At 44.3% G+C, this 21595-nt stretch overlaps 1 protein-coding gene across 1 annotated transcript; it reads left to right on the forward strand.

Annotated features, from left to right (window-relative positions):
• Nucleotides 1-1189: 1189 nt before the first annotated feature.
• Nucleotides 1190-13238, forward strand: Tfam (transcription factor A, mitochondrial). Its single transcript, NM_031326.2, has 7 exons — nt 1190-1387; nt 2178-2293; nt 3829-3899; nt 4426-4575; nt 5790-5885; nt 12030-12086; nt 12472-13238. Exons 1-7 carry the CDS (start codon nt 1287-1289, stop codon nt 12613-12615), a joined length of 735 nt encoding a protein of 244 aa, NP_112616.2. The 5' UTR covers nt 1190-1286; the 3' UTR covers nt 12616-13238.
• Nucleotides 13239-21595: the final 8357 nt, after the last annotated feature.

Genomic DNA, 21595 nt, shown 5'->3' on the forward strand with positions numbered 1-21595 from the left:
CAAAGGTAAGCCAAACACAAAGGAAGTTGTTACTGTTATGACAGGTTTGAAAACACAAGCGGTAAATCCCCTTTACTCCCAAGAGAGAATGAAACCGGAAGCGGTGCTAAGCCTGTGCTAAGGAGTGGGCTTAGAGGAGTGGGCGTGGTACTCTGCGGCTTGAAGGAGACAATGTTTCAAAGCTGCAGAAAGGAAGTAGACTCTCGGTTCAGTGTTACACTATTAAGATTTTGCTTTCTTTCCGGTAAAAAAAAAAAGTACAGGTATGCAACAGAAGAGGCTGTTGTTGTTAGGATCTCACTATGTTAACTCTGGCCAACATGGAACTTGTATATAGACCAAACTCTAATTCACAGAGCTCTACCTGCCTCTTGCCTCCAGAGTGCTGGGAGTAAAAGCATCCACTACCAAGCCGGATGAATGAGACGGTTGTTTTAAATGTTATTTATTTATTAATTTAGTTTACTTTTGAAACAAGGTCTCTAGCCTGACTGTTTGAATGCCTGGCACCACCTCCAAATGCTGTAATTACAGGTTTGCACCACCAACCTGGGTTCAGTCTATTTATTTTTGTGACATGTTTTCTTTTGTGTACATGTTTGTGTGTGTATGTCAAAGTTAGACAGCAACTTGCTTGAGTTGGTTCACTCTTACAATCATGTAGGTCCTGGGGATTGCAAGGCTCTGGGCCATCCTGGAAACTCCTATTCCTTTCTATTAATTTTTAAAGATTAGATAAACAAAGCGATACATTTCATGACCACTCCTCTCTATCTCTTCCACCCCTCAGTTGCCCCGTGTGTTTTCCTTCGGACTCAGATGAAACAGGCAGTTTGCTGCTGGGTCATCAGCAGTACCACTGATCGCTGATTTCAAGAGCCACGCACTGTGACACGAGCCGCAGAACCGGCGTCACGAAGCTGAGCTGGCAGAGGAGGACCCTGGCCCAGCAACAGCCTGCAGGCCTTCCAGCAGAATACTCAGAGGGGCCTGCGGCTATGGCGCGGCTCAGCAACACCCTTGCCAAACTAAACCGGCTCTGCCTAGCCGCAGGCTCCGCCCCCACTCAGCCCCGCCCACTGAACGGTGGGGGACACACTCCGCCTCCCGTTTGCCCCGCCTCCTGCTGCAGACCGGAAGTCTGGGCCTCCCACAGTGCCCCGCGCGCGCGGCGGGCATGATAACAAGCCCCTGGAGTACCCACGCGGGTTTCGTGGCTGTGTGTAGGCACAGTGTCGCGTGGGACGAACCGGACGGCGCCGGGCCTATAGTCGTCGGCCCGAGGGATGGCGCTGTTCCGGGGAATGTGGGGCGTGCTAAGAACACTGGGGCGCACGGGGGTCGAGATGTGCGCGGGCTGCGGGGGCCGCATACCCTCGCCTGTCAGGTAGGCCGCGGGCAAGGGACGTCGTTCGTCCATCATCCGTTTCCTCGTTCCACCCGAATTCTCCGGGCCGCCTGGGGTCTCGCGCCTTTGGGTACCTGACCCCACTTTCTGTCGCCTTCTACCTTTCGGTGCCTAGGGGCTCCTCCTTCCTTCTGCCTTGAAGGCGGGGCCTGGAGTTGTGGCGCGGAAGGCTCGCCCCTACTTTGCCCTGGCTACCAGGACTTGAGCAGCATCCCTGTAGTCTCCTCTTTGGTTTGGCTAGGTCACCCAGGATTCTAGGACTACCTTCACCCCTGCAGATCCCTCGTTGCTTTGGCTAGGTCACCCGGGTCTGCCCTGTTTGCAGGCTTCACCCCAGCAACCTTTTATTTTATTTTTGGTTAGGGCAGGGTGTTAAAGTAAGTCCTTAGGCCGGGAGTAGTCGGTTGTGGAGCCCTTGCATTTAATTGAATTCTTAGCACAACAGAGAGAAGGGAAACACACTCTAAAGTTATTAGCATTTTATTTTTTTGGTTGATTTTTTTTTTTTTTAAGACGGGGTTTCTCAGTATAGCCCTGGCTGTCCTGGAACTCAGTTTTCAGACTAGGCTGGCCTTGAATTAACAGAGACCCGCCTGCTCTGCCTTCCGAGTGCTGGGATTAATGGCTTGTGACATAACTGCTGGGCTAGTTTTTAGCATTTGAGTGAAGGTATTGGATATATAGCACTTTGGATGACTTTGTACTTAGAATCTGAGGTCTGTGTATGAATATTACGTATCTGACATTCGGTTCTTTTACTTGTGTGTAGCCTTATCTGTATTCCGAAGTGTTTTTCCAGCTTGGGTAATTATCCAAAGAAACCTATGAGTTCATACCTTCGATTTTCTACAGAACAGCTACCCAAATTTAAAGCTAAACACCCAGGTAAGGAGTTTGGGACTTGTTATCTTCTCTGCTATGATTTTTTTTTTTTTAAGACTGCAGTCTTGATTTGTACTGTTAGAGAATCTAGCAACAGTCATTTTCTTTGGTAGTCTGTTTAACATTTTTTTTTTTTTACTAATAGAAGTTCCTTAAATATAAATGAGAACAATATTTTTGTTTTATTTATTTATTTTTTTCTCTTTTTCGGAGCTGGAGACCGAACCCAGGGCCTTGCACTTGCTAGGCAAGCGCTCTACCACTGAGCTAAATCCCCAACCCGAGAACAATATTTTTAAAATAACTTATAGAGGACTGGAGAGATGCCCTTCCAGAGGTCCTGAGTTCAAATCCCTGCAACCACATGGTGGCTCACAGCCATCTGTAATGGCATCTGATGCCCTCTCCCGTGTCTGAAGACAGTGACAGTGTACTCATATATATAAAACGAATGAATCTTAAAAAGTAACACATAGAGTGAAGAGAGCTGTAGAGAAAAAAGATAAAGTTGAGGTCTAATTTGCTTCTGCCATAGGACATTGTTTCTAATGTTTTAAGGTGCAATAAAATAACTGACCAGGAAGTGTTTGTCTTATACAATATAATAATGGTCTGTATAAATCATTAACTTGACTGGAAATTATCTGAGCTCCTGAAAAGGGGGTGTGTGGGGGAATTTGCAAATAGAAAAGTTTCCCACGAAGCCTAAGAAAGGATTGTAGGGCCTTCATTTGAATATGTAGTGTAAGGTAATAGTTGAATTAATAAGTCAGTCCCTATGATTTCCAAAGTTGCAGCAGCTCACAGGACACAGGTGAAAGCCATACTAAAGTTCTCCCATTGTGATAGGCGATTAAGAGACATGCCCAGGGGGCTGGGGAGATGGCTCAGCGGTTAAGAGCACTGTTTGCTCTGCCAGAGGTCCTGAGTTCAGTTCCCAGCAACCACATGGTGGCTCACAATCATCTGTAATGGGTTCTCTTCTGGTGTACAGTTTGAAGACAGCTACTGTGTACTCATATATAGAAAATAAATCTTTTAAAAAAAGGAGACATGCTTATATCCATTCTCCTGTCTTCTAAAATGTTACTGACACATGGTTGATAAGCGGCTGTATCCCCAGTTAAGACCGAGGAAGAAATGGAGATGAATGGATTAATTTTACAACGGTGTTATATCTGAATGGCATTTCTGTAATTAAAGTACATGATACTATGGTATGAGCAGCACTAGTTTGTGATTTGTTTAGGTTTTGCTAAGAAATCTTAAAAGACATGACAGTATTTGAATTGAAATGCATATGTCATCAACTTGAGGAAGGTGGTGGTTACTCAAGTGCTTTATTTTACCCTAGCAGAGGGTTTTCAAGGACTGTCTTTGGTAATCCATAACATTCTCCCTAAAGCTAAAAAGTAGTTTTCTAGCATTTCCTGATAAAATTGTATTTGTATAGTGTAGAGACACATGTAATTTTCAAAAGGTTGTAGTTAACCCTGAGAAGTAAAATTGAGACATTTTCATTTCGTTCTCATTTGTAGATGCAAAAGTTTCAGAACTGATTAGAAAAATTGCAGCCATGTGGAGGGAGCTTCCGGAAGCAGAAAAAAAGGTGAGCACTCGCAGTTTAGCTTGCTGACAGCTCTGTAGACAGGGTGCATGTTTGCTCAGTGACCAGGAAACTCAACACCCTTTTCCTTTGGACAGACAGGGTTTCTGCTTGTGCTCATAGCTTGTCAACTAAGTAGACTGATTGGCCAGCAAGCTTCAGGGAACCCCCTGTGTCTGCCCCTCCCCGCCCCCATGTGTGTCTGCCATGGCAAACACTTTCCTTAGTGAGCCACCTTCTCGGTACCACCTCCCCCCTTAGCAGTTCTGTCCACCAGTAATCTCTCCCTATGTTTCGTAAGTGAGGTTGGTATGGATGGGCGGAGTGCAGGTGAGTGGTTGACAATGGTCGGGAAGGAAGGCCAGATGCTGTCCTCACACCTTGATTCTTAGCAAGCCTGTGAAACTGCCTCACATCTTCACCTGGCTGGTCGGCTCCCTTCTCTGAGTCCAGTTGTCCTTCCCTGGCAGATGTGGGTTGAGTTCGTCAGCAGCACAGATCATTGATTTCATGTGCGTTTCATTCACAGGTGTATGAAGCGGATTTTAAAGCTGAGTGGAAGGTGTACAAAGAAGCTGTGAGCAAGTATAAAGAGCAGCTAACTCCAAGTCAGCTGATGGGCTTAGAGAAGGAAGCCCGGCAGAAACGCCTAAAGAAGAAAGCACAAATCAAGAGGAGAGTGAGTACCACTGAAGTACTGATCCCTGTGCAGAAGGGTCAGCATGACCCAGAGTGTGGGCACTCCGCTTAGGCAAGACCTAGAGGAACCTTCACGTTTGAATTGTCTGTAGAGGATCCTGACTTTAAAGGTGCTAATCCCCTCATTAGCACCTCAGAGGAGAAATGCCACTTAACTCAGGAAGGAGCTCTGTGCGCTAGGATCCTATTTTCTTCCAAAGAAATAGCTGCTTTGGTTTTCACTTGTGTTAATCTCAAGGCCATAGTTTCTAAGTCAGGCTATATGTTTATTTAGGGAATGTTCTTAGTTTCTATGTCAAACCCATGTAAATAAGACCTTAGACACTTAATGCCCTTGGTCTCCTAACACCTCCTAGATCCCTCCTCCCATTTATTTTTTAAGTGTGTGTGTATAAGTGTGTAATGGCAGGAGAACCACTGTGGAGGTCAGAGGTAACTGTGGACTTAGTTGTCCTTTGACCCTTGCTGGGGTTATGCAATACACACCATTATCTGCTGTGCCATCTCACCTACCTAAGTACTTTCTCAATTCAGACATTTCTGTGCTGTCCAAGTACAGAAAATAGATAGGAAAGGACAGTGCAGTATGTATCCCAGGAAATATGGGACCCAGCATAAGAGATGTTGTTTGCCCATCCCATAGTTCCCCTTCTTGGTAGCTGGCAAGAATTGAATACATCTTTGGAATTTTAAATGTTATGAGCCATGCAAGGAAGGAATGAGGTAAGTTTACTTAAAAAATCAACCTATATTTATCAGGTTCAGTGTAGGTGTGTTGGGCCAATATGATGATGCCCTGAAAGGATGTTATGGGGCTTTAAAAAATATTTTAAGGTTTTATATGTAAATGCTATGATTCAGTACATGGAAGCTATACAAATAACATGTCAAGGAAAAACCTTTCTGTGTGGATAAATGCTCCACTGTATTACAGTTTGTTTTTTTTAAAGACATTATGCTTGAACACATTTGACTTCCAAGGTGTAACAAGCATACTTCATATGTCAATCCCACTGTGGTGGGTGTGGTGGTGCGGGCTGTGTGTCTGTGCTGAGAAGTGGAGGGAGGAGGGACAAAGTGGAGGAAAAAGAGCAAGAGTTCTAGTGTTCATTTGGATTCTGATCCACGCTGTTTCTTTAGATAGTATGAGGCTTCCTCGTGACTGTATCTGATGCTTAAATTTTTGTTGTTTAGGAATTAATTTTGCTTGGAAAACCAAAAAGACCTCGGTCAGCATATAACATTTACGTATCTGAAAGCTTCCAGGAGGCTAAGGATGAGTCAGCTCAGGTAAGCAAAACTGCAGGTGACCCTCAGGTTTGTGTGTACTCTAAAGTCATGGAGGAAGTCGTAGGTCTGTGTCATGTCACATCATGAAGGAAAATAGCAAGAATGGAAATTTATTGTGTCTCTTTCCTTGGAGCTGGGAGTACATTTCACTGGCAAAACCAGCTTGGTGTGCATGATGCCTTGGTTTTATTCCCAGCACTGGGAAAAACAGAAGTTCTTGTTGTTATCACATGCAGTTATGTGCGTGCCTACCATGCTTTGCCATACACTTTGTGAGTACACACTGGTACACCTTTCAAACTATTTCTAATTAAGTTAGCCTTCTGTTTTCATGGTTCACACAGACACAGCTTATGTAATATAAACTCTTTACTCTTTCGAGAGAGAACATTTTTTACATTGTGAGATGTTAAGAGTCTTCTAGAAGCTTCACTCCAGCATCTCTGGAAGGAACGAGCTTAAGGTTGTCTTGTTTTGTTTCGGGGTTGTGTATGACTTACTTCTTTCTCATGCCTTGTTCTTTAACAAAACTGCTTTTACCTGTGCCACAGGACTGTGCTGTGCATGTATATGTACTTGCTCACAAGAATGTGGGGACACAGGGTGTGTCCATCTTCCCTCAAGGCCACAGTGGTAGCTGTGTTTCCTTTGTATGAAGTGCTGTCGTAAAGACGTACAGGTGTCCAGGCTGCTGTGGCAGGCAGACATTTGTTCACAAGCCCTGCTGCTGTAGCGCGTGTGTAAAGTGCATGTGTAAGACATGGTTCTTCTCAGGCTTGTACTGGGTACTTCATTGCTTTTCTTTGGGATTTAAAAATTTGATTCATTTTACCAAAAATATATTTTTTAGTGTTCAATAACTTAACTTTTTCCAGAATAACCAAGATTAGCTTAGAAAAAAAGGAGTATTTATCTCTCTAAAGTATTTTTCTTTAACAGAAACAGCTTTGTAGCCTCTAACCATTGAACATTTTTTTAAAAATGTTAAAATTTTTTAAATTTTTAAAAGTTAGAATCTAGTGTAAGTCAAGAAAATTGATTCTTCAGGCTGTTTTCCAGGACCCAGTATTGTTTGTTCATTTCCACTTCTCAAGATAGATCAAATTTAGTAAGTCATTCTTCCTTCTCGTACAATTTCAAACTCTGGCATTGTCTAGAACCATACTGTTACTTTTTTTTTTTTTTTAAATTAGATATATTTCTTTACTTACATTTCATATGTTATTCCCTTTTCTGGTTTCCTGTCCAGAAGCCCCCACTCCCCTCCTCCTCCCCAATATGGGTGCTCCCCACATCCACCCCTCTTATCCACCCCCCCCCCCGACATTCTCCTACACTGGGGGTCCATCCTTGGCAGGACCAAGGGCTTCCCCTTCCACTGGTGCCCCAGCAAGTCTCTGCTACATATGCAGTTGGAGCCCTGCGTCAGTCCATGTATAGTCTTTCGGTAGTGGTTTAGTCCCTGAAACCTCTGGTTGGTTGGCATTGTTGTTCTCATGGGGTTTCAAGCTCCTTCAGCTCTTTCTATCCGTCCTCTAATTCCCCCAAAGGTGGTCCTCTTCTCAGTTCAGTGGTTTGCTGCTAGCATTGACCTCTGTATTGGACATGCTCTGGATGTGTCTCTCAGGAGAGATCTATATCCAGTCCCTTTCAGCATGTATTTTTTAGCTTCATCAATCTTATCTGGTTTTGGTGGCTGTATATATATGGGCCACATGTGGGGCAGGCTCTTAATCAACGTTCCTTCAGTCGCTGCTCTAAACTTTGCTTCCATATCCCCTCCTATGGATATATTTTTCCCCTTTTAAGAAGAAGTGAGAGCATCCGCATTTTGGTCATCCTTCTTCTTGAGCTTCCTGTGGTCTGTGGATTGCATCTTGGATATTTTGAGCTTTTGGGCTAATATCCACTTATCAGTGAGTGCATACCACATGTGTTTTTCTGTGATTGGGTTACCTCACTCAGGATGATACTTTCTAGTTCATTCCATTTGCCTATGAATTTCATGGAGTCATTGTTTTTGACAGCTGAGTAGTACTCCATTGTGTAGATGCACCACATATTTTGAATCCATTCCTCTGTTGAAGGGCGTCTATGTTCTTTCCAGCTTCTGGCTATTATAAATAAGGCTGCTATGAACATAGTGAGCACGTGTCTTTGTTATATGTTGGGACATCTTTTGGGTATATGCCCAGGAGAGGTATAGCTGGGTCCTCAGGTAATGCAATGTCCAATTTTCTGAGGATCCTCCAGACTGATTTCCAGAATGGTTGTACCAGTTTGCAATCCCACCAACAATGGAGGAGTGTTCCTCTTTCTCCACATCCTTGCCAGCATCTGCTGTTATTTGAGTTTTTTTCTTAGCCATTCTGACTGGTGTGAGGTGGAATCTCAGGGTTGTTTTGATTTGCATTTCCCTGATGACTAAGGATATTGAACATTTCTTTAGGTGCTTTTCAGTCATTCGATATTCCTCAGCTGAGAATGTTTTGTTTAGCTCTGTACCCGATTTTTTAATGGGGCTATTTGGCTCTCTGGAGTCTAACTTCTTGAGTTCTTTGTATATTTTGGACATTAGCCCTCTATCAGATGGTAGGATTGGTAAAGATCTTTTCCCAATCTGTTGGTTGCCGTTTTGTCCTAATGACAGTGTCTTTTGCCTTACAGTCTTTTGTCTTTGCAGTTTTATGAGGTCTCATTTGTCGATTCTTGATCTTAGAGCATAAGCCATTGGTGTTTTGTTCAGGAAATTTTCCCCAGTGCCCATGTGTTTGAGACTCTTCCCCACTTTTTCTTCTATTAGTTTGAGTGTATCTGGTTTGATGTGGAGGTCCTTGATCCACTTGGACTTAAGCTTTGTACAGGGTGATAAGCATGGATCGATCTGCATTCTTCTACATGCTGACCTCCAGTTGAACCAGCACCATTTGCTGAAAATGGTATCTTTTTTCCATTGGATGGTTTTGGCTCCTTGTCAAAAATCAAGTGACCATAGGTGTGTGGATTCATTTCTGGGTCTTCAATTCTATTCCACTGATCTATATGTCTGTCTCTCTACCAATATCATACAGTTTTTATGAATATTGCTCTGTAATACTGCTTGAAGTCAGGGATGGTGATTCCCCCAGAAGTTCTTTTTTTTTTGGTTCTTTTTTTTCGGAGCTGGGGACTGAACCCAGGGCCTTGCGCTTCCTAGGCAAGCCAGAAGTTCTTTTATTGTTGAGTATATAGTTTTCGATATCCTGGGTTTTTTGTTATTCCAAATGAATTTGCAAATTGCTCTTTTAATCTCTATAAAGAATTGAGTAGGAATTTTGATGGGGATTGCATTGAATCTGTAGATTACTTTTGGCGAAATGGCCATTTTTACTATATTAATCCTGCCAATCCATGAGCATGGGAGATCTTTCCATATTTGATCTTCCTCAATTTCTTTCTTCAGAGACTTGAAGTTCTAGTGCCCTAGAATTACCTAGCAGGCTGAATGGGCCCTGTCCTTAGTAATGGAAAGATAACTTGATTATAGTTTTGTTCATTTAAAAATACTGATAGAGATGAGTGAGGGCTCATGTTCATGATCCCAGTTCTTGAGAGACCAAGGCAGGTGAATCACATTTTCAAGGCTAGCTTAGATTACAGGGAGAATTCCAGGTCAGCAAGAGCCACATGAGAACTGCAAATACCCCAGACTTCCAATGCTCATACAAATAGACTCACACGCACATACACGTGTACTTATGCACATGGATACATACATGCATACATGCACACACAGACCTGCATATACAGACATAAACACACATATACATGTATACTTACGCACATGTATACATACATGCACACATAAACATGTAGACACAAACATATGTATGTCTCCACATACATGAGGTGCTTATCAGCAGTTGAATACCCCCACATATTTACAAAAGAAGCATTATTCAAATTACCCAGTTTTATTTATGATTTTTTTGAATCTCAGTTTATTAGTCACTAACTCGGTATATCTAAATATGTTGTGTGATGTTAGTTCAGTTTGAAATATCTCGTTTATTACAGTGTATGTCCAATATATGCCAGCATTTCAGTTCCTTCTGCATCAGTCTCTGTGTGCCTTTGCTTCTGTTTTTCTTGACTTATTCTCATTTTAGCTTTTCCTTAATTAAGAATATGTGGGAATAATATTTCAGGTTTTACATGCCTTAAAAACTGCCATTTTCCCCTGTATTTCTAGATTGGACATAGAATTCTAGCTTCTTTGGCATTTCAGAATTACTACCTTTTGGCCTCTATGATATTTGAGAAATACAGCCAGCACTTGGATAGTTCAGGCTAGAGGATGAGAAGCACAAAGCCATCCAAGGCTGTCCCCAAAACTGCAGATTAAGAAAATAAAGTCTGGGCGCCAAAGGCATATACAGCCAAGCCTGTCCTGACTTTTATCCCCTGGACCTGCATGGTGGAAGGAGAGACCTGCAAGTTGTCCTCTGACTTTCACATGTGTGCATGCGTGTGCACACACAAAAGGAAAATGTAACACTAGAAATTTTTAGATGACAAACCAGTTTGGGTCTTTGCATATTGCTTTCTCTTGAGACCTTGAATATAGAGCTTCTAAGTTTGTCCTCTCACCTCCTTGTTTGCTCCTGAACTGTCTTCCTCTAGACCTGGTCTCTGTCTGTAGTGGTAAATATATGGCTCTACTAACCTGGGCTAGTGCCATCTCCGGCAGGCCATGGCATCTGCGGGGTATGTTCATCTTAATCAACAGAGTGTCTCTACCCGACTTCTAAGTTTCCAATTTTCATCCCAAGCTGTCACCAGCTACGCTGTGGCCCCAGCAGCAGCCACCCTCTTGCAACTCTCTGCTGTGAACTCTGTTCACAGTCCAGCATCCGCTCCCTGTGGGTATAGTCACAACCTCCAGTAACCTGTTGAAATCAAAACTCAGTAAGCTTGTGATTTATCAGATTTATATCAGTAAATCCTCACCCCACAAAATATCCATATAGTAAACTGAACCAATTAATATTAATATAAACTGCCTACCTAGATAAAACAAATTGTCCTATAAAAATGCATTCCTTATGAAATATTCATAACTACCTGTGGCCCTTTGAGGCCACCCAGATCTGGGTCATCCTTCTCCTCCATTTTGGTTCTTCTTCCTTTCTCCTCTCTCCGAAACTCTGCCCACCTTTTTCACTGCCCTGTCATAGGCCTTGTGTTACCTTGTGCCTGCCCTCACCTGCACAGCGACAACAATGCACACCTGTCCCCAAGATACTGTATTCACCTATTTACAAGGTGCCCCTTAAGTGTGCCTGCTGCTTCCTGGACTCTTTGACTCTGGAGAGTGGTAGAATGGAGAGTGTTCTAGAAAATGCCAGAGTGGACATTTAAGCTTTTTACCTTCTCCTCTGTGATACCTACCTGGTGCTGCCCCTAGGAAATTGGGTTTTACCTTGTAACTCTTTTTTTTTTTTTCTTTCTTTCTTTTTTTTCGGAGCTGGGGACCGAACCCAGGGCCTTGCGCTTGCTAGGCAAGCGCTCTACCACTGAGCTAAATCCCCAACCCCTTACCTTGTAACTCTTACGCTTTCAGGTCCTCCCATCTGCCAGCGGATACTCCTCCAGCGTCAGTCAGCCTGTTACCACTCAGGCCTGCCACCGTCCACACTTGGTGTTGGCACTGCCCCCTTCTATTGGGTTTTGTCCACGTGTGTTAACTTAACCTAGAGTTTGGGAGAGTGTGCAGAACTAGGGCAGGTTCTTCCCTATTAGTAAACAAGGCCAAGGGATGGAGCGGCCTCCTTCTCATGACAGCTTAGGTCAGCTGCTGGGCTGAGGAGAATTAAGGACTACTTGATGGCACCTAAACACCTACGCACAGAGTTCAGACTTAAACACAACTACAGGGAAGGAAAAACAACCTTAAAGTCAGTTCATGACAGAGTGGAGATCATACCTGAATACAAGCATTTTTAATCAAAACAAACTCTTTTTCATTTTACAAATACACCAGTTCAGTAGAAGTAAGTGTCAGTTGCTGTCGCTTGTGAGTGGCAGCTGAGTTCTTGGTGGGATAAACGAGGAATATCCTCCTTTGCTGTCTCAGTTGTACGTCTTAACTCTTTTGTCTTCCAGGGGAAATTGAAGCTTGTAAATCAGGCTTGGAAAAATCTGTCTCATGATGAAAAGCAGGTAGGCATTGAAGCTTCTGATTGTACATGTGTGCTAGAGGCCCGCAGCAGGGATGGGGGACTCAAAGACTGCCTTGTCAGTTCCCACATGGCCTAGCGCTCAGTAGTGTTTGTCAGTAAATAAAGTGGCCTTAGAATGCGGCTTGTCCCACCTGTCCCTCGCTCTTCTCTCCCAAGTTCCTGAAACTAACAACCCACTAATCCTGGGAGAACACTTTTCCTAAACACTTTCTCTCAACCTTTTCTCACCTACATTTTATTTTAAAATTATTTCCGTATTCCCCCTTGGTGCATGGAGAATAGTGCTAATCATTTCTGTGTAGGTGGACACACTCCAAAGATTAGTTGGTATTTTCCAAGTAAAACATTATCACGTTCTTCTTCAGGCATATATTCAGCTTGCTAAAGATGATAGAATTCGTTATGACAATGAAATGAAGTCTTGGGAAGAGCAAATGGCTGAAGTTGGGCGAAGTGATCTCATCCGTCGCAGTGTGAAGCGACCCCCGGGAGACATCTCTGAGAATTAAGATTGAAGACAGAGTTGTCATTGGGATTGGGCACAAGAAGCTGGTTAAGTCTCAAAGCCTTAAGTTGTCAAACTTGAAAGGATAAAGGGGTTAACCTTTGACACTCAGTTCATTTTTCTGTAGCCCATGGACTTCTGCCCACTGAATGCATTTCTGTTGACCTTTTGAGCCTTGACAGTAGATCATGACGAGTTCTGCCGTTTGCTTAAGAACTGGAATCAAGACTGTGCGTGCATCTGCATGCAGTGGTGAATTGTTCTGCATTTGATGGTGTAGACAGACTGAAGTGACTTTCACACTGGTGACAGTTTCGTGCGGGTTTGTGAAGTTCTTACACTGATGGCCATTACATGTGGGTGCCCCCTTGTCCCAGGCCCAGAGCTGCTCACAGCTGTGGCAGAGCCATTGCAGTTTCTAAGAACCTTCCGGGCTTTACTAGATGACGTGGTTTCTAGACATAATCATGTGTAGAGTTGATGTTTGTACACAATAAGTGATCATCGATGTCCTAACAGCATTTTATAGTAGGAGAGATTTACAAGTCTTTCTCAAATTAAGAAATTATGTACCAGGTCTATGCATATGTTTTTATTGCATAGAATAAAAACTCTAATTTTCCAAACATGTTTCTGAATGATGTATTTTAAGATGAATTATTTGATTAACAGGGTTTTTTTTTAATTTTAGGTAGGAACTTTTGTGAATTACTTTTCATTTGAGATCATTCATAGAGCTTGTGTGATGTAAACTCATAGAGCTTGTGTGGTGTAAACTTTTAAGTGAGAAAATGTGAAGACTAAGTCTCCAAAGTCAGAAAGATCGTCCATGATAGCTAAAAACCATGTAGGCAGGAGAGCCCACTGTGTTGAGTTGGCCAAGGCCAGCTCCCTGACTAACTGCTTTTTGGGGCCTATTCATCAAGAAAGGTATTTATGTTCTAAATAGGTTTTTAAAAAGGGAAGTACCGGTGTGAAAACTAATATGGTCTTTGGTGTTTGTGACTAGGATTTCTTGCAACCCAGCCTTGTGCTTTCTGGACAGTGCCCAGGAAGGGCCCTTTGCAGACAGTTCGTCACTGTGGTGTATAGAATGGTGCCCCATGGCTGCTGGGCACACAAGGCTATTTCCCTCAGATGTCCATGGTGTTTTTGTGATACTGTCTTGGGGTCATCACTGGGTTCCTATAAGCCTAACTGTTCTCGGTGCTAGCAAGGAAAATATCTTAAGCCTGGGACACTGGTGTAGCACAGGGCAGAAGCCACTGTGCTGTGTGCAGCGAAACCCTCCTTATCTTTACTTTTGCACAGGATCAAGTGTCTTCCCCACTTTGAACTGGCATATCCCACAAGCCCTTGCCAAGCCAGAGCCCACACTCTTCAGTGTCTGTCTTGTTCTAGAAAACATGAGGCTTCAACCACCACACCACTGAGCAGATCTCAGACACAGGGTAATGCAGAGGTCATACTCATGTATGTTACGTATTGAGAATGCTTAGAGATTGTACACTTTGGGAAAATAAGTTTGCAGTCACGAACCTGACAAGGTAGCAGCACATGGAGGAGAGCTATAAGAGTTAAGTATGTAAAGCTGGGTACTTGATCTGGATAGAAAGCTTGCCTACAGTGTACAAGGCCTTGGCTCCAAATCCCAGGACTGCAGCTCTCCCTGGAATAGATAATCAGAATTTTGAAGATAAGTTTTAAAAAAATAAAATAACTTTCCCTGTGGACTGGAATTCAGGCCTGTAGATGGCATGGCTTTAAGCCAGAGTAATTTGGAAGTGTGGTGGAAGGAGGCCAATGTGAGCCGCTGCCGTCTTATTGGTCTTTCCGAAGTGCAGTTCCAGGAGAGATGTGAGCTCTGCATTCCCTGGTCTCTGTCCTTAGAATGGAGAAAATGGTGACTCAGAGCATTGACCATGTGCTTCAGAGCACCCCAGGGGCAGCAGGCACGGAGGTGACACCGTGATGCCCCAGATGCCCAGAGCTCTGAGCATGGAGCCACTTAGCTCAGCTCAGCTTCGCAGGCACACCAGAGTGCTCAGAGCTCACAGCTCAGTATAGGCAGGAATGGGAAATGGACAGAGGCCTTTTGGTGGCACTTGGTTCAGTTTGGTTTTCCTTGTTCGTAAAACAAGTCTACTGTTTGGCCTGCTTTCCATGCTTTTGTTCCTAAAGACAGTCTCTTTTCCAGCCAGCAGCAGTAGCCAGAGGCATGAGGTGAAGCTGTGTTGGGGCTTTGATGCCTGTGGGATGACCGTGGCACATCAGGGTTCAGATCCCCTGAGGCTCACAATGGCTTGGTGCTGCTTCTATTTTCTTACTGTCACATGACTCCATTCCCAATTCCATTTTCAGCAGTGTCCTCAAGAACAACAAACCCTAATTAGTCCAAGTGTTTCTGAATTTAAAGTCTGGTGTTAGCATTCTTCCCTTGGACATAAGGTAGCTAGAAGTCTCCCTGGGTTCGCCCACACGCGTTAGACCACCAGGGGGCACTGAAACAGCTTAGATTCAGACGGAGCCACAGTGTTCATCAAGTCTGATTGGTCACTGTGAGAATGTGCTTCCTCTGACAGCGACCTTTCTCCCAGGTTTGTTTGTTTTTTTTCAAGACAGGGTTTCCCTGTGTTGCCCTGGCTGTCCTGGAACTCACTTTGTAGACCAGGCTAGCTTCAGACTCAGAGACCTACCTGCCCCTGGCTCACCACCACCGTCAGGCTTCCTTCCTCTTCTGCACTTGCCACCAGCCTGCCACTGACAAGTTTGGAAATGTTAAAACAGCGTTTGTATGTTCTTGAAGTGTAAAGGAGTACATATTTCTTTTTTATATAATTGAAGTTAGGAGAGAAAATCAATGTATTACTCTGAATTTGTAAAACTTCCTAAGCAAGAAGTAAAATCATGCACAACCGGTACCATCGATTATTTATCACCCACAAATCAAATATTGTTGCTGTATAACCACTGATTATTATAAAATACATCGAACATAAAACCATGGTTCTGCACAGTTAGAAATGCCGACCAAGAAACTGTATATTTACATTAAATGCTAAACAAGAATTTGAAATGTTTTTAAAAAAATCACCCTATCATTTAAATCAGACTCCTTAGAAACTAGTTTATAATGGTTTCTAATATAAACGTGAAGTCCAAGAGGACAAATGGTCAAAGATGTATTCGCACATTCCTTCTGGGTAGGAAATGATAGAAGTTGGGGAACCCCCAGCATCCTTTGACCCAGAATGTTCCTAATCTTAACTCTTAAGCTGACAATGCAGTGAAAGCCTTTGTGGCAGGTCATAGGAAGTGGGAACAGCTGGAAATATCTGAGGTGACCTTCAGGGCGTGTGTGTGTGTGTGTGTGTGTGTGTGTGTGTGTGTGTGTGTGTGTGTATGTGTTTTCACGCTTGTGTGTATGCGTGAGTGCGTGCGCAAAAGAATTTCACTTTTAGATCTGAGATCTCAGTGTTTTCAAATTTATTTTTATTTCTTGTGGGTTGCCTGCATGTATGCCTGTGTGGGGATGACAGATATCTTGGAGCTGGAGTTTCAGATGGCTGCGAGCTGCTATGAGGAGCTGGCAGTAGGACCCAGGTCCTCTAGAATAGAGTACCTAGTCCTCTTAACGGTCTCTTCAGCCTGTAATTCTTAAATTTCTAACATCTGAAAACATCTATAACATCTGTCTAAAGTGCACTTCCTTGAAGCCCTCTGCTCAGTGCCAGTTCTGCCAAAGGTGGGCAGGGCCAAAATCTTTGAATCTTGAATCTTAAGAATCCGATTGGGCGTGTTCAGATTCTGACTACCTCCTGTGGGGTTCACAGTGCAATGTCTATGAAATAGGGGAGGGTATTTCCCTTCTCCATCCTGTTTCATCATGTGTAGGACAGAATGCCTAACAACTTTGAGGGGAGGAAGGATTTCTTTTGCCTCGTGGCTGCAGAGATGTTAAGCCGAGACTCCTTAGTCTTTTGCTAGGTTCATGGTGGAAGCATTTAGAGAAAGGCTATTCATGGTGCCCACTAAGATGTCTCTTGGCAAAGAGGAACCCAGTGAGACATTGCCTCCCTCAGATCGCTGATAGATGGAAGGCCCAGCCCACTGTGTGCATGCCATTCCTATGCGTATGGGCATGCACTATATAAGAAACCAGCTGAACTTGAACCTGAAAGCAAGCGGGGAAGGCAGTGTCCCTCTGTGGTCTGGGCTTTCATTCCTGCATCTGGGTTCCTGCTTTGAGCCCTCCCTCCCTCCCCTCTTTGCTTCCCTGGATGATGGACTGTAACCTGTCATTTAAGCTCTTTCCTCCCCAAGTTGTTGGTTATGGCGGATTTTCCTAGCAACAAAAAGCCAACTAGGTACTTTGAATGAGAATGGCCCCATAGGCTCATGCATTTGAACAGTTAGTCCCGCAGTTGATAGAACTGTTTAGGAAGGATTAGGAGGTGTGGCCTTGTTGGAGGAGTTGTGTCATTGGGGGTGGGCTTTGAGGTTTCAAAAGCAATGCCAGGCCCAGTCTTACTCTGCTTCTTTGTGGGTCAGGATCTGAGTGTTTAGCATTGTTCCAGCGATACGACTGCCTGTCTGCTTGTCTGCTGGATGCTTCCTGCCGTGATGTCATTAGACTGAGCCTCTGAAACTGTAAACACACCCTCAGTTAAAACCTTCTGTAAGTGTCCTTGGTCACAGTGCCTTGTCCTAGCAATGGAGCAGTAGCTAAGATGTCCAAACTCTTTCCTTCCGTATTTTAGTCACTTTGATGAAATTTGGGAGAAAGGAGTCCGTTTCATTGCTTTGGAACCCTTTCCTTGCTTGACTTTTAAAGAGGGTTAAGGCTCCTGCCATAGGTGCTAGGATCCAAACTCGGGTTCTCTGGTAGAGCAGCAATCGATCTTTTAACTACCGAGCCGCTTCTCGGCCCTAAGAATCTATGTTCCTCACAGCTTGTGGGGATAGCCCTGAGCTTATGATGGCTGCATCTTTGACCCTATGTGTTGTATCCCAAGTTTACTCTCCCATACCTTCTTGTCATCCAGGAAATACCCATAGCCTCCAGAGTCAGTGTTTGAACACTTCTGGCTAGTGGCTGCCATTCAGACTTTAATTCAAAGCAACGAGGACCCTTGTTTTCTATAAGTTATCAGATCACATGGCTAATTAACGTGATATTTGGCATAGAGTTCGGTGATGGCTGTGATGATAACTATTCCTGTGACTGGATTTAGAGTCATCTGTGGGCATGTTTGAGAGGGCTTTTGCAGAAAGCCCATACCTTCAGTATGGGCAGTACCTTTGGAATATACAGACACCCCTAGCTCCTACCAAGGAAAGGGCTAGCTAGGAATGCAGTCAGATAACACCCTGGACCTGTAGCAGAGGTTCCACATTGCTTCAGCTGGTCACCCATTGTGCCCACCAACATGTTTGTGGCTGTCTTGATGTATTACTGTTTTGTTATAAAGAACCTTCTTGCCACATTGGAACACAGAATTTGGGGTATGACATCATGGAGGATAACTTCCTTAAGATTTTTGTGAGCCTCCTTACTTCTCTCTCCCGAGGGGGGGAATAATTAAATTAGGAGGAAATAGCTTTGAACAGCATGTTAGCAAACAATTCTAGACCTGAGGAAGTCAGGCTTATCACAGTCTCTATGGATGCCTCTCATTATAACCTGAGGCGTTTGAGACAAGCCCCTTCTAGTTTTGCCTCTGAGTCTGACAGGGTAGCTGGCCTGTCCGAGCTGTCTGGAGATTCTCCGGTGTTTTTTGTTTGTATTTATATATATGAGTACACTGTAGCTGTCTTCAGACACATCAGATCCCATTACAGATGGTTGTGAGCCACCATGTGGGTGCTGGGAATTGAACTCAGGACCTCTGGAAGAGCAGTCAGTGTTCTTAACCACTGAGCCATCTCTCCAGCCCAGGTTCTCCTGTGTTACAGACTCTCTTGTTATATGTCTAGGTTCCACATGGGTTCTAGGATCTGAACTCAGGTCCTTATACCTGCGTGGCAAGTGTTTTAGACACAACCATCCCCCAATCCCTGCATAAGTCATTAAATCCCTGCATTAAAATGCAAGTTGTGATACACAGAAAATAAAAAGGTGTGTGTGTGTGTGTGTGTGTGTGTGTGTGTGTGTGTGTGTATGCATGCATGTATACATGTGTGTTTTTTTTCTCAACCAAGCCTACCCTGTTTGTTTGTTTGGTTTTTCGAGGCAGGGTTTCTCTGCATAGCCCTGGCTGTGTCACTTTAAACTAGGCTGGTCTCAAACAAAGATCCTCTTGCTTCTGCTTCCTGAGTGCTGGGATTAAAGGCTTGTGCTACCACAGACTGGCTCCATCTTCTAGACTGCACCGTGTTCCACTGTGGCTATCCCGTAAGCAGGTCATTGAACGGTGATTTCTAAGGCTTGGCATTCCAGAATCCTGTTTCAATTAATTTACTGCACACATTCCAATTTGTGCTCCTGTGTGATCCAGATGGAGTCCTTAAAGCGGAGTACTAGCATTTGCATCTGTGATTTTGATCTGTGGTGCTGTAATAGCAGACACAGGCAATTCCAGCGACAGACCAGCTACTGATGTGTGTCCAAATAATCTTTAACTGAAGGCGTGTTGTGGTATTGTAGTGGCTACTGCGCGATTTGTTTCCAGGAACTTCTCTCTGCAAGTGATGTGATTGTTTCTGCCACCCTGACTTGTCCCCTGCTCGGAGCCACACTCCTGTCCTCTGATTGCCCCGCTCATCACAGGGGTCTGGCAGTTGTTCTCTTATCATAGCAACAGCAGGACAGCCTCTTTTCCTGAGTGTTTGTCCCTCTAGGGTCTCACTTCTGAGGCCAGGCCACCACCTCAAGCCCTTGAGAATTTCCCCTGAGAACCCAGCAGGACGACATCCCGTGATTCAGATTCCAAAGCCTTGGAGTAGATCAGCAGATCAACCTCCAAGAGACCTGATTACACAGGCCCTGACCCAACAGGCAGCTTCCAGCTTGCTGTCACCTCATCCCTTCCTCCCACGCCTGCACCCCCATCCCCCTGCAGCCTTTCATCCTCTCTGCCTCAAGGGGAGCCCATCTCTTCCCCAGGAGGAAAGCAAACAGCAGATGTGTGTGATGACGGAGTGTGATATGTGTCCCCAAGCCATGCAGGGGACCTCTGATCTCCATCTGGCCTTGTTTGCAAATAAATGCCTTTCCCCAAACAGTGGACTGCTTCAGAGAGGTAGAATGGGGACAGCCCAGGCACCTGGAGGCTTTGCTGTCTAAGCAGAATATAAAAAGTGTTTTCTGTTGACATCTCCAGCTTGCAGTGGTTTGAAACTGTGTGTCAGAGAGTTTGCAAATATTTAGAGGTTCTCAGAGAGGGTGGTGTTGGGGTAGAGACAGTCCTCCCAAAAGGCACTGAAACCACACTTAATGGCAGTTTTGAAGACCCATTTGGAATGGCTGGGTAGAGCCCCACAGAGACTTAAACAGAAGTGTGCTCTGAAGGGCAGCAGGCAAAGGGAGAGTCTCGGTTGATAAATGTGCTTCTGATCTCTGCCCTAGTGTGGACAGTTCAGAACCAAGTTGTCCAACGCCAGCCCTGTCAGCCATCTTCCTTATAAGAAGATCTAAAATCATGTTCTAGTTTAACACAAAATGATTGAGGGAGAGAGGGAGAGAGGGAGGGAGGGAGGGAGAGAGAGAGAGAGAGAGAGAGAGAGAGAGAGAGAGAGAGAGAGAGAGAGAGAGAGAGAGAGATATGGAAGGCTAACTCGGGAGTAGCAGCTCCCAGTCAGAAAGACAGAGCAAGAGGAGTTTCAGCAGAAAGGTCTGGAGGTCCTGGCTGAATTCCTGAGAAACAGCAAGATGGGGGTGATAAAGAGGAAGTTACAGGAATTTCACATGGCTGATTCAAAAAGTGCCACCACCCACATTGGGAAGAAGGATGAGAAATGGAAATTTAAGGTCAAGGTCTTCCAGGTACCTAAGAAACCAGTGGCTCTGAAGAGATTTGATCAAGCCTTTGTGAAAAACCCACTCCCCACAAGAGCTCAGACACCCTTAGTTAAGGTGAAGAAAAAAAAAAAAAAACCCAAAACCTCACAAAGATTAGATCTTTACCATTGGCTAAACCAGAAGCTTAACCAGGATGTACAAGATGACCTTGACCAAAGCGAGGACAGCAGTATCAGCAGCACCACAAGTGACGACCCGGATAGCCAGTGAAGCGGGATGCAGGCCAGAAACCTCAGAACCATCTGTCACGTGTCCAGAGGTCTCTACCCTGATCAATGGGCAACTGTAAAGACAGCAACTTTGGTGGTCAGATGATGAAATAAAATCGAACTCTTAGGGAAAAAGAAAAGAGACAGAACGCTGTCCTATACAACTCCAGATGCAACACTTGGGGACCTAACCAGGGAGGCAAGTAGGATACGGTTGCAGAACAGAGTCCACATGGGCTTGGGAGAGACATCCTCTGATCTCACCATTTGGCCCAGGATTCTGATTGGTATTTTAGTCTATAGATTGACGACTAATTTGTTGGTTGCACACCGAGTAACAAATACATCATTCCGATACTCTGCTTGTTGACAGTGACTTATTTCTTACTGGTTGAGTCCTGGAAAAAAAAAAAAACTTACTCTCCAATCTCCAACTATGGTGATGACATGTGGGATGGGGGCAGGGATCCTGTCAAGACAAGCAAATTAGCAACGAATCAGACACTTTGTAGCAATAAATCTAGCCACTTCCCAGGAAGCCATGGTTTACCCAAACCATGACATCATGAACGCTTCTAATTTACAGACGCTAAATATCCTACTTCAGGAGAGCTGAGCCAGTAACACTGGGGTAAATGTGACCCGAATGTCAACAGATCAAATCAGCTGTGATAATTTTTGTTGACTAATCTGGGGGTCTTTTGCTGGCACGGGGGTGTTGTTTCTTAGAATCTAGTGGAGAAGCAGTTTGTTCT

The sequence above is a fragment of the Rattus norvegicus genome, chromosome 20, assembly GCF_021556685.1.
Source record: "Rattus norvegicus strain SHRSP/BbbUtx chromosome 20, alternate assembly SHRSP_T2T, whole genome shotgun sequence".
Classification (NCBI taxonomy): domain Eukaryota; kingdom Metazoa; phylum Chordata; class Mammalia; order Rodentia; family Muridae; genus Rattus; species Rattus norvegicus.